General features: G+C 40.9%; 1 protein-coding gene across 2 annotated transcripts; it reads right to left on the bottom strand.

The window, feature by feature from the left end:
* Nucleotides 1–1,007: 1,007 nt before the first annotated feature.
* On the bottom strand, nucleotides 1,008–11,514 carry KIN (Kin17 DNA and RNA binding protein). Of its 2 annotated transcripts, none has more exons than XM_030959998.1 (13): nucleotides 11,371–11,514; nucleotides 10,705–10,799; nucleotides 9,818–9,861; nucleotides 9,577–9,699; nucleotides 8,355–8,536; nucleotides 7,411–7,459; nucleotides 6,993–7,050; nucleotides 4,921–5,044; nucleotides 4,381–4,431; nucleotides 3,942–4,010; nucleotides 3,356–3,455; nucleotides 2,997–3,097; nucleotides 1,008–2,170 (listed from the first exon to the last, which is right to left on the bottom strand). In XM_030959998.1, exons 1-13 carry the CDS (start codon nucleotides 11,482–11,484, stop codon nucleotides 2,108–2,110), a joined length of 1,173 nt encoding a protein of 390 aa, XP_030815858.1. In that variant the 5' UTR covers nucleotides 11,485–11,514; the 3' UTR covers nucleotides 1,008–2,107. The 2 variants fall into 2 exon arrangements, with proteins under 2 accessions (XP_030815858.1, XP_030815859.1); XM_030959999.1 differs by having other exon boundaries at nucleotides 4,921–5,041.
* Nucleotides 11,515–11,576: the final 62 nt, after the last annotated feature.

The raw sequence follows: 11,576 nt of genomic DNA, 5'->3' as shown, positions 1-11,576 counted from the left end.
GGGTACAGAATGGGTGTCATGAGCAGTCTCCAGTATTTAAAGATGGATTAACCAGTGGTGAGGAGGGTCCTTGAAATAATTGTTGCTGCTTATTAGCCAGAAATTAGTTAGATGAGTCTCAGACAGCCTCCAGCCCTTTTGTGAAAATTCAACATCAGAATGGGGCTTCACACAGATACAAATCTTTGAAAGTGGGAAACATTCACACTATATAGAAATAATCATCAGTACTAAAAGTTTCCCTTCCAGGGGACTTAGCTCCCAAAAGATCACTTACTTTTGAGGAGCATTCAGCAATGAATGAGATCAGTAGTGAAACAAATATACCTGTGTGTGTACCAAAAGCTGGATTTAAAACTCTGCTTTTTGAACACCTTGTTAAAACACATTGGCCTTATCCTTTACAGCAGCCCTAATTTAGGAAAGGAACTCAAGTAGTCTCCTTGCCCTCCCCAGCTTTGGTTTCCTTCACTTAGGCACTAAAAGCTGGTACAGGATCTTTCTTGCAGCTGTGTCAGGATCAGTGTCATTTTGAAATGTCCCTTCAAAGTTCCTCTTGGAAGTGTTAGCAACTTCCTACAAATTATTTATTGCTTCTTTCAACTCATCAGTTCTGGCCCCCACAACATCCTGCAGCAGCCACTTCAGTGAGATACCATTCTCTGGGTCTTCTTTATTCAACTTATAACTTCTGTACTGTATTTACTCAAATCCATCAGGTTGCAGAATGTTAAGTAATTATTTTCAGTGATACAGAAGCTGCTCTCTTCTGTCACTTGCCCTCATTACCCTCCCACAAACCTCCTCTCTCTCACTACCTGTTCTCTGGGAGAGGGCAGTGCTGTTTACACAGCCTAGGCTGCACGAAGAGCCTGAATTTACAGACAAGTGTTCTCTGCCTCCAGTTCTCATAAGTCTCCACTTTTTATGCTTGAGAAGACAGCTGATGTCCTGTGTGAGGTTGTTCCAGGCTACCTCAGACAACAGCTATTTCATTAAACCTCTGCTGACTTCCAGTTCTGTGCAGGCTTCCCCTGGAAACCACAAATCAACCTTTTGAGGCAATGAAAGGGGAAAGGTTCCAGGGACACACAACCTTCAGTTGGGTTTAGTTTGTCCAGGACCACTCACATGGGTTTTTTTACCCAAATAATGTGGTGCACCAACCCAGCACTTCACTGTGCTCACTGGTGGACTTAAATCAACAGTATTGGAAAGGTTGGTAAGAAACACACTGGCCTAAGAAAGGTTTCTGTTTATTCCTGAAGTGCCTGAGAAATTAAACATTGTACAAAATGTGACACTTTTAAAAAAATAAAACAAGTAATGCTATATTATTTAGCAGGAGTAACATTACTCATGTAGCAGAGCAACAATGGGAGAAAGGAAAAGGCTTTGGAAAACCAAAGGAGCCCAATTCATATCTGCCCAAGATTCAGCTGGCATCCCAAGACACTCCAAAAGTAACATCCATGGAGCAGCTCCATATGAAGATAAATTCCATATCAGTATTATCAGGAGCCCTGACAAACCTGCTGGAGGAGTAATGACCTGCATTTTACTATCACTGCTGTGCTGATCAAAAATAAACTGGTGACTGCACATAATAAACCAGAGCATTCTTACAGTGTCCAGGAAATAAGCCCTTGCAGCACTGGAATCTTCCTGCTATCCCCTCAATCCCATGCCTTGGTCATGCACTCAGAAGTCCATTTTGGCTCTGGATTGACAAGTGTGTTGTTTAAACTCCTCTGGCTCCAACACACTCTGCCTCCCTGTAGGTAATTCTCTCTTCAGGACCTGCCCACATACTCCAGTTTGCAGCTCTCTGCTACATTTTACAAAAGGAAATTGAAGCAAATATTATAACTTTGATATAAAATCAGATGAAAAATTTCCACTGATAGTATTTCCATAAACATTTTATGTAACAAATCAATATCTATCTTTAAATAAATCAAGTTTGCTGTTGTTAATGTCTATATACATTATAAATACATACACACACAATTAAAACCCTGACATGGTAGAGTCTTGTGTCTGCCTGAAAGATGTCAGAAAGAAGGTTTTGAGAACGAAAATCTTCTCTGATGTATAATTTAGCACCTCAGGCAAGTTTGGAAACATCTTCATACTGGATATCTTCAACTCTGCGCCCTTTTAAAGGTCCCTGGAGAATGACAGAAAAAAAACCATCACAACATAAAATTGTTTCTTGAATTCCCAACAGGGAGATTACAGTAGGAGAGGTAAAGGGGATTTGTTCATAATACAGTGTTCCTTGATCCATAATTTTAAGCCTGACCAGAGAATGTGACAGGGCCTCAACACCATCCCAGAAATCCTTTCACTTTCAGTTTGCTTTTAGCACTGAAGTTCCTCCTCTCATCAGGGCAGCCTCTTCCCAAATCCTCCAGAATCCAACCTGGGCTGAGTTTATGCAGCCTTTCTTTGAACTGCAAGTTGTGTTTAAGAAGTTTGACTTTGAGCCAGTATCATCTGTGCTTTAACAATTAAAGACTGGTTTTGCAGAGCAGAACAAAGAAAGAGCCACACAGACATGGTGGCATGCACTGATTGTTAACCATAAACAAGACAACAAATGAGCACATAAAGCCCCACATTCAGTCTGGAAAAGGCAGGAGTAAACTCACATCCTTGCATATTTTGCATTTTTTACCTTCCCACAAAGCAGTACCACAACAGCCATGTTCAAAATAAACACTCAAAATATTTTCCAAATCTCTTGCAAGTTCAAAACTTGCTAAATTCAGCTCCCTATCATCTTTTTGAAGATTGTCTGCAAACAGCAAAGAATAAGCCTGTGATAGGGGGGAATATGTGGCTGTTGATAGGTGGGGGGTGTCCACAGAACGTTGCACACCACAAATCCCACTTGTAAGGCAGGATTAAGGATAACATGGTTCTTTGTGAAAGCTCTCCATGTACAGATGGAAAGCTCTGCAAACCAAGAGCTTGCAATGTTTGGTACTTACTGAGTCAATTGTTATTGTCACTGAAAACCTCTTCTCATTGATGGACTCCAAAATGCCTTCATTTCCCCTGTACCCACCATTTAATACCATCACTTTCTTGCCTGAAATAGAAATAGGAAAAGAGTTACACAACAGGGTTCCAAACTTCTTCTGAAAAGTTTGTCCCCATCTTTCTTATAAACCCCCTTTAAGCACTTGAAGGTGCTCTATGGTCTTCACAGGCTGAACAACCCCAGCGCTCTCAGCCTGTCTTCTCAGCAGAGGTTATGGTACCTTCAAGTGGATGAATTATAGTTTAAAAGAACTGAAATCTAAGTTTTGCAGTGGCAGAAGCTGAAAACAAAAGGAAACAGCTGTACCTGGTGCTGGTATTACAGTTTCTAGATGTGTCTGGTCAAGCTTCAGCTTGTCCCCAGAGTCAATCACCTTCACAACTGCTGTGTATTTGTCAATCACTTCCTGTTTTAAAAGGCAAAGGCAAACAGAAATAAATTTTTCTCTAAATTTACATTTCAAAGTTAACAAACTTCAGCATTGTGACTCTGCAATTCTGCATTTTCAAAACCAGCAAAATACAAGGGCTCCAGCCTGGAGCTTTTGTGTGCAAATGAGATCCTGCAGCTTAAAATATCAGTGCAGAACTGATTAGTCTTGGGTTAAAGTCCAACTGCACTGCTGTTGTCACATCCCATGGATACAGGAATTATTCACCAAGATGTATGTGTTAACAGGAACAAACTACACAGGACAAAGCTGTGCTTAAGAAAAGATCACTGAAACCATTACAGAGGCTCATTGCCTGTCCAGAATAAGCCCCAGTACAGGTGAGATGACATTTCAGTCCTCAACAGTGCTGTCTTAAGTGAACAACCTGCACAACGAAACAAATCTTCCTAAATCATCTTCCAGAAAAGCCAAACCAGTACTCTCTATGGCCCACCTTACCTTAACAACTGCCTTCTTCTTGTGGTATTTCTCTCCAAGCTTTTTTGTTACAATTTTTACAATGATTTCCTGGGAGATTTGAAAGGAGAGAAAAAATAAAATAAAGTGCCAACACATGCAAACAACTCTACAATCTAAATTAACAGTACAGCACAGAGCAGGAAACAACAATAGTAAAGATGTGGCTTTCAGGAATATTGTCAAATTACTGGCTCAAAGTAGCATCCCTCAAGACTTTTTTGGGTTTCTTTGACAAATACAGTTATACTTGAATTCATGATCTAATGTGACAGCCCACAATGGGTCAAGAGCAGGAAAGGGAAAAGAACTATGAATTTAGTTTGCAATCTGCTTTTGGATCTTTACACTAATCAAAAATGGCTTTAGAAATGCAGAAATTTGCAGTATTTGGTACAATAATAATTTTTAAGTCACTTACAGGCTGTAACCAGTAGTCTCTTCGAGATGTTCTTTTCTTCTCCTCTTCAAGCTAAAGAACAACAAATAACCACCATTTACTTCTTCCTTCCACTGCTTTCCCATGCCTCTGAACAGCACTGAACCAATTCTCCAGCCCCATGTCATGTGGGGAACAAAAACAATCCCCAGACCCTAAATTAGGGTAAATCAGTATAGTCTTGCCTCATAAATCCACTGGATGAATCGAGGAACTCATGACAAAATGATGGTGATTTGTATTTTTTTGTTTTTTGGCAAGTGTTTCTAGGTATTTTCTTCTCTTGCAAAATTTGTATTCCTTTACTTCCCAACATCTCAGTCATCTGGGGAATAGGCAGAGTTGAGCAGCCAGTTTTATGAAGAAATGAAACCAGTTTTAGGGGAAATGAAATTATTTTGCCTGGTAAGATGTGAAAGTTGGTATTCCATATGAACTGAAGGTCTGAGGTCACTTCAAAGGTGAAGTGGACATTGCCACAGGCACAGGGGCACACAGAAACAGATCCTGCATTATTATTACCTCCATGATCTCATCCAGTGCAGATTTCTTCTTTTTCTCTTTGGACTGACCAGAGCTATGGGCTACTTCTTTTCTTTTAACTGCCCCCTCCACCATCTTCAGTGCATTCTGTCCAAGGACACTGCTGAAAAAGTAAGCTGGTGTTTTCACAGCAGATCTTACATTTCTTTTCCTCTACCAAGATGCATTTGAAGAACTGGTTGTGCTGCTCTGCTTGATTTCAGTTGTCCCAGTCCCCTTGCAGACCCTACACAGCTCCTCCTCTACAACTGGTCTCCTTGGGGTGGAAATTCCATGTCCACTGAGGGTCACTGCTGGCAGTGCAGCAGAATGGACACAGCCCCATGACCAGTTCACCACTGCACAAACAAAAAGTTGATCAAGGTCTTGAGTTCAATAAAGAAGACAAAAGCTGGTCTGCAAATAAGGTTTTCAAATTTGAAAGCACAAACTTTAGAGAAGCCACCTGGACAGAGGAACTCTTAGACAGGGCAGATATCTAGAATTCCTTCCAGACAGAGAAATTGAGCCTATCTGGCAATGGGAGAAAACACTGTAGAATCTGTAGAAAAGAGCTCCACACTCAGCAAACAATTTTCACCTTCATAACCACATTCAAAATAAGCAAACAGCCTAACTGTGGAAAATAAAGAGCAATCAGCAGAAAAAGTTACATCTCAGGGAGGAGGGAACATCTAGGTAAAGTGAGAAATGCCACTTTTATAACAGTCATTTGAACACAGTAAAAAACACAAAAAAAAATTTGGGCGTCAACCCAAAAGGTGCAGGGAGCTGCTCTGAAGTGAACAGTGATGCAATAATTAATATGGCCTTAGGACAAATTGCATGTTCTGCCTGTGGTGAGGATTTTGGATCTACTCCCACAGGGAAGATACCCCACAGAAATGAAGAGACAAGAATTGCAGTAGAAGCAACTTTAAGAGAAAAACTATATTTCAGAGAAAATCTGAATAATCAAAATTGCACATTAAATCACAAATCAAATAGCAAGTACTTAAAAAAAAAATCTCATAAAGGGCAATATGCAGTTAAAACATAACTGCAGTGTCCATATTCAAGAAGATAAACATATCCAGCTGTGAACTTACTACATGCCATTTCAAAGTTTATAGATAAGTATTTCGTATATGCTGTGAAGAAATTAGACTACTTGATATATGATTCCACATTTGGCCAAATTTTAGCAAGAACTTTAAGTATTCCTCACTGAAACTATTCAAGTGAGAGTCTGGATTAAGTTTCAGAATCATGTTAAGCACAACTCAGTGCTTAGGGATAATTTACAAGTTTTCCTTAAAGCCTGCAATCTGTCTCTATTATTGCAAAGAGCTGCTTTACTGTCTCATTTTCTGCCTGGCATATATCCCATCAGATACCTTATCTAAGAGCTGAGTGAGATGAGGGAAAAGCTTTCTTTTTACCTGGAATACATTTAATTACAATATTGCCTTACATGAGAAGATGTACTGCTCATCAAACAGTTCCCCAGGCTGCTGTAAGTCAGTATTATTTGCATTATTGATCCCTTTTGTCCTGCATTGCTTGTGGTTACACGATGACAATTAAATTCCAGAGCTCTGGGAAGATTTATTTCAGGCAGATTTAGCTGCTTAAACGATGACCAAAGAAAGCATTGTCTCCCAATTAGACAAGGCAATCAAACCTTTTAGGAACCAAAATTAACCAGTCAGGAATATCCATTCATAGAAGGCAGCTGGGACTGGATGGCATCACTGCAAATGCTTTGGCTGGATCCTTTCCCACCCTCCATGGAGGAACCTGTAACTAACTATTACTTTATGGGCATCTGCCATGAAGCACAGAGAATTCAAGAAGGCTCCTCACAGCTCACATTTAAGATACACCCACTCATCCATTTCAAATACAAAACCAACCATGAAGTCACCTAGTCACCCTTCTGAATACCAAGAGAGGATGAGAGATTAGACTCCAAATATTTCAGGACAAGACAAACCTTCCTGTTCATACAAATACCACTGTCATAGAAGTGCTTTGTAGCAGTAAAGGTTGGCCTTAAATTCTTTTCTCACCTTGTTTTAGAAGATGCTGCGACTGAAGTACTTGCTCCTTTGTTTAAATTAAATGTAACTAAAAAATAAAGAGACATTACTCTATTTCTATCTTTAAAAATAACTGCATTGAAGGATGTTAACAAATTTTAAAATCTGCAAATAGGAAAGAATCATAAATTTGAAAATATTTACTAATCAATATTATGTTTTAGCTTTTAAAGTAAATTAAATTTTGTAATACAGAATACTCTGCATTTCCACAGTCTAGTGCTCTTTAGAACTGATCTCAAAGCACTTTATGAAGAACCAAGCAGGCTTCAATGCTCATTTCATTTGAATCAGTTCCAAAATTTCAAAAAATTTCCTGATTTTCACTGATTTCACAGAATCAGTTCCAGTAGGTTCTAGAAAATTACATCCATCAAAATCTAGTTACCTTTTTCTTCTTCATTTTCTCTATTCAGTTCAGTATAGACTGGCATTTCCTGCCAAAAAACACAAAGCACATTTAAATAATCAAACAGAAAATTGAGTCAAGGTATCATAATCATTGATTAGGTCAGTTTTACAGACAGTAACTGTAATATTCAACCTGGCTTGATTTGTAAAAGATTAAAATTGAAAACATCATCTCATTACAGGCTCCTGTGCAAAACACTCCAGTTAACAGAGATGCTGCCTAAACTTGCTCAATTCCAGCATAAAAGGCAAGTGGCCTTGCTGCAGCAGTTTCCTCTACCTGAATCAGCATGATCTGACTGGTTTCTGGACAGACTGATAACTCAAAGAAGGAAATTCTGGTATCTTTCCAATTTTTCAGCACCAAAGGCTCAGACCATTTAAATTTCAATTAGTTTTAAATTAAGAAGCAGGTAATTGTTTACAACAGCATTTAAATGTACCCATCAATACCCACGATCAAATGGGAGATTTTTAGCCCCAGGCAACATGTATGGGGGTCATGGCATGATGCCAAGTAAACAGATCCCAAATAACCACACCAGCACCACCAAAATAGAACTTTTCACTTTGTGAACTTGATTATGCCAGACCCCCCTGGTTATTTATGTCAGCCTCCTCCGCGCACCAGGTACTTGTTATCTGCAGCCCTATTAGCTGTGAAATACCATAAATGAAGACATCATGCAGTTTAATTGATTGTTTGCTGCCCCTTCCTAAATTCAAAAGTGATTTTAAATCACTAATCACTGGAAGAGCTGTAATTATTACTTCCTTATTACTACTGCAAGCTGGGTACATTGTAACTCCAAGTTAGGAAGCAAATACCAGTGGAAGGATTCCAGCAGCATCAAATTCCCCATTGACTTAACCACAAGAAGCTTTGAGCTGAAGATTCACACACAGTGCAATTTTTCTCACCAGTTCTTTCCCCTCCAAACCTCTTCTAACTTGCTGTTCAATGAATTTAGCAGTTTTTTCCTCATCATCAAGGTCCTGTTTCTTCTTCCTCTCTTGCTCTTGCTGCCTGCGAATGGTCTCTGGGTCCCTGTCGATGTACTGAATGTACCAGCCCTTAGGGGTCTCATCAACCTTGCAAAGACCTAAAAAGTCAAGGCAAAATGAAGTCAAATTAATATTAACAATATCAAGATCATTTTCAGTCCATGTTTGAGGGAATCCTTAAAATCAGAGAGTTTTGGGAAAGCTGCAAAGGCAGGCCTTAGGAACAGCAGAAGTGCAATTAGAGCTAAGCAGTAGCCCTAAGATTTATCAGCAGAAAAGTGATATGAGATGTAGAAAGTAAGGAAAAATAAAACTGTGTATTAATTTGTTCACTGTAGCAATGTAGATACTTCACCAGTGACAACACACCCTTATTGGGCTACTCAAACTGACTTTGAACTATCTGTACCATGTGTTTCTGCACTCAGCTGCCCAGATCTGTTTGGACACAGGCCAGTGTACATCACAAAGCGCATGAAGTGTTTTACAATCCTTTCCTTATTGAAGAAAATGTTTCCTTCCCACTGTTTTAACAAGGAAGAAGACAGAAATCTAACATGTATAAATGATACACACTCACAGTTTGGTACTAAAGGAAATATTGCAGCACTGTGCTATTGTTACTGACTCTGGCTAGAGTGACTTCCCAAACACTCTGTAACTGCTGGATGTATCCTGCAGAACAGGGGCATCCAGAGCCAAAGTAAACTTTCAGTCACACTACAGTGCCACTTAATCTCTCTTCCTCCCACTAAAACACAGAACTGCAGATCTCCAGCTTTAACCCTTCCAACTAGGCCAGGAATGAAAATAACTGCTTGCTTCTTGTCAGATGTGGAAAGAATCTGTAATTTTTAAATGGCAACTGTTAGAAGTTGATTTAGAATTTAGCAATGTATCCAGTAAATGAAACAAGAAAAGGCTCACAACTGGTGTACTCATCCCAGACTTCTGACATTTTCCACAAGCAAACTCCTAATGGTCAGCACACAAATATGTTTGGAAATCTTTTCGTGTTATATACAGGAGGGGAGGGGAAGAAAGAAAAAGAACTAACATAAGTATTTACTGATCAATTATCAGGAATTCAATCACCCAATAATTTTAAGACTTCCCAACCCTGAGCAGGTACACTCACCTTCTCTCCCCAGCCATTTTGTAAAATCAGTCAGTGTCTCCCACTGTGTGGCATTCATGTGGATGTGCTCTCGATGGCTGATGTATTCATTGTACACAATATTATTGTGCACTCTCTTTGTTCCTAAAATACAGAATCATTTTTAAAATTATTTTTATTATGTGCTTGCACTGAACCAACAAAAGACACTAAAACAAACAAACAAACAAACAAACAAACAAACAACCAGTAAAATATTTACCGAATCGCCTCCTGAGCAATTCTAGGAAATCATTTCGGAATTCCCTTAGAAAATAAAAAAAAGAATCTTTAGTAAAACTTTAACAACTAGGAAGCAATTTTCTGTTGTTATTAACAATTAAATATCTGCAGTATAAACCTGATTATTCTTTTGAGCTGAGCATGACGATATTCAGACACATTGCCCTTTTTCAGCAGACCAGGATTAAATACAGGATGAAACACAACATGATACATGCACGCACTTTAAATATCCAAGAGAGTAACAGGCTCTCAAAGGGATAAAATGGAGCAAAGGAATCTCAACACTTCCCACTAATTGCAGGCATTTGGTTACCAGGTGTCTTCCCAGGCTGACTGACACAGAGCACAGGGCAGGACAAAGGGCAGAGGAGTGGATGAGGCAGATGGATCACTCATCTCCCTGCTAATTCCAGGGCTGCAGCATAAAGCCTCACTTCAAACTCGTGCTGAGGACAGCTCCAGTCATCCCAGCTGTCAGGTAGGTCAGCTGGACAAAGGCCTGGGAGAAGCTGGGGGATGTCAGTCCCTCCCCTGACTTGTTCTCTCTCTTGTTATGGCTCTTCTAGCTCATGTGTGTATGGCAGTCACTCAGTGGGGACAGAAAGGTGATGTATTTGTAACACAGAGCAACTTTAAACAGGATTAAAACACGAGACAAAACTGTCAAACTTTACTAAAATCATGGCATCTTGAAATCTCCTACCTAAAGTTTAAAGGTGGCATTGCCTAAATTTTCAATTACAAGAAGAGCTGACACTACATGTATCACAATAAAGTGTCTTCAGTGGGACATTACTGGGCCTTAGGGGCGTGGCTGTGCAGAATGGGGATAAAGATCTGGGTAAGAATACACAGAAAACTTACTCAGAGAAGTAATCCATGAATTGCTGAGGATTTTCAGAAGCCAGCAGCAACTGCCTCTGGTGGGACTCAGACATGCAGTGACACTTGAAGCCATTCTATAAAGCAGAAATAAATATTTGGCTTGTCTTTCTCTCAATTTGCAACACTCACAGAATGAAGAGAGTACTAAAATCCTACAAATACATTCCTACCAGTGTGATTGCAACTCCCACAATGTTCCCCTCGACAGCACTGGGGACATTTACAAGGGAGACTGCTAAGACAAGGGACGACGGCTTTAAACTGACAGAGAGAAGGGTTAGATTGGATATTGGGAAGAAAATGGGAAGAAATCCTTCCCTGTGAGGGTGGGCAGACCCTGGCACAGGTTGCCCAGAGCAGCTGTGGCTGCTCCTGGATCCCTGGAAGTGTCCAAGGCCAGGCTGGACAGGGCTTGGAGAACCCTGGGACAGTGGAAGGTGTCCCTGCCCACGGCAGGGGGTTGGAAGCGGGTGATTTTTAAGGTCCTCCCAACCCAGACCATCCTGTGATCCCATGAGATCGCAGCTGTCACAAAAGCTGACCCGAACCAAGGGGCCCTGACCCCGGGAGAACCGGGACTGGGCGTTCTCAGACGGAGACCGGAGCCGCCCGAAGGACCGGGGACCCCAGCGCGCCCCCGTTTACCTCATCGCGGCACTGCTTCTGGCACATCTGGCAGTACCACCGCAGCTTCTGCAGCCCCTTGGACTTGATGCGGTTGGCGATGGCCTTGGGGCTGAGGAAATCCGACTTGCCCATGATGCCGGTCCCGGCGCCGTCCCGCTCCCTCTCCCGATCCCGCCCCCTCCGGAAATGGCGGCGGCGCCCTGGAAGCGGATCCCGGCGGGGCG

The sequence above is a fragment of the Camarhynchus parvulus genome, chromosome 1A (genome assembly GCF_901933205.1).
Source record: "Camarhynchus parvulus chromosome 1A, STF_HiC, whole genome shotgun sequence".
NCBI classification, from domain to species: Eukaryota; Metazoa; Chordata; class Aves; order Passeriformes; family Thraupidae; genus Camarhynchus; species Camarhynchus parvulus.
The sequence above is the reverse complement of the archived record's forward strand: the minus strand, read 5'-3'. Positions and strand labels throughout refer to the sequence as shown.

Bases quoted from the DNA above. Each gene is read 5' to 3' on its own strand.
- KIN (XM_030959998.1), bottom strand. From the start codon at position 11,484: ATGGGCAAGTCGGATTTCCTCAGCCCCAAGGCCATCGCCAACCGCATC. The intron at 7,051-7,410 runs GTAACTAGATTT...TTTATTTTTTAG, and splicing joins AGAAAATGAAGAAGAAAAAG to TTACATTTAATTTAAACAAA. The intron at 3,456-3,941 runs GTAAGGTGGGCC...CTTTTAAAACAG, and splicing joins AGAAGAAGGCAGTTGTTAAG to GAAGTGATTGACAAATACAC.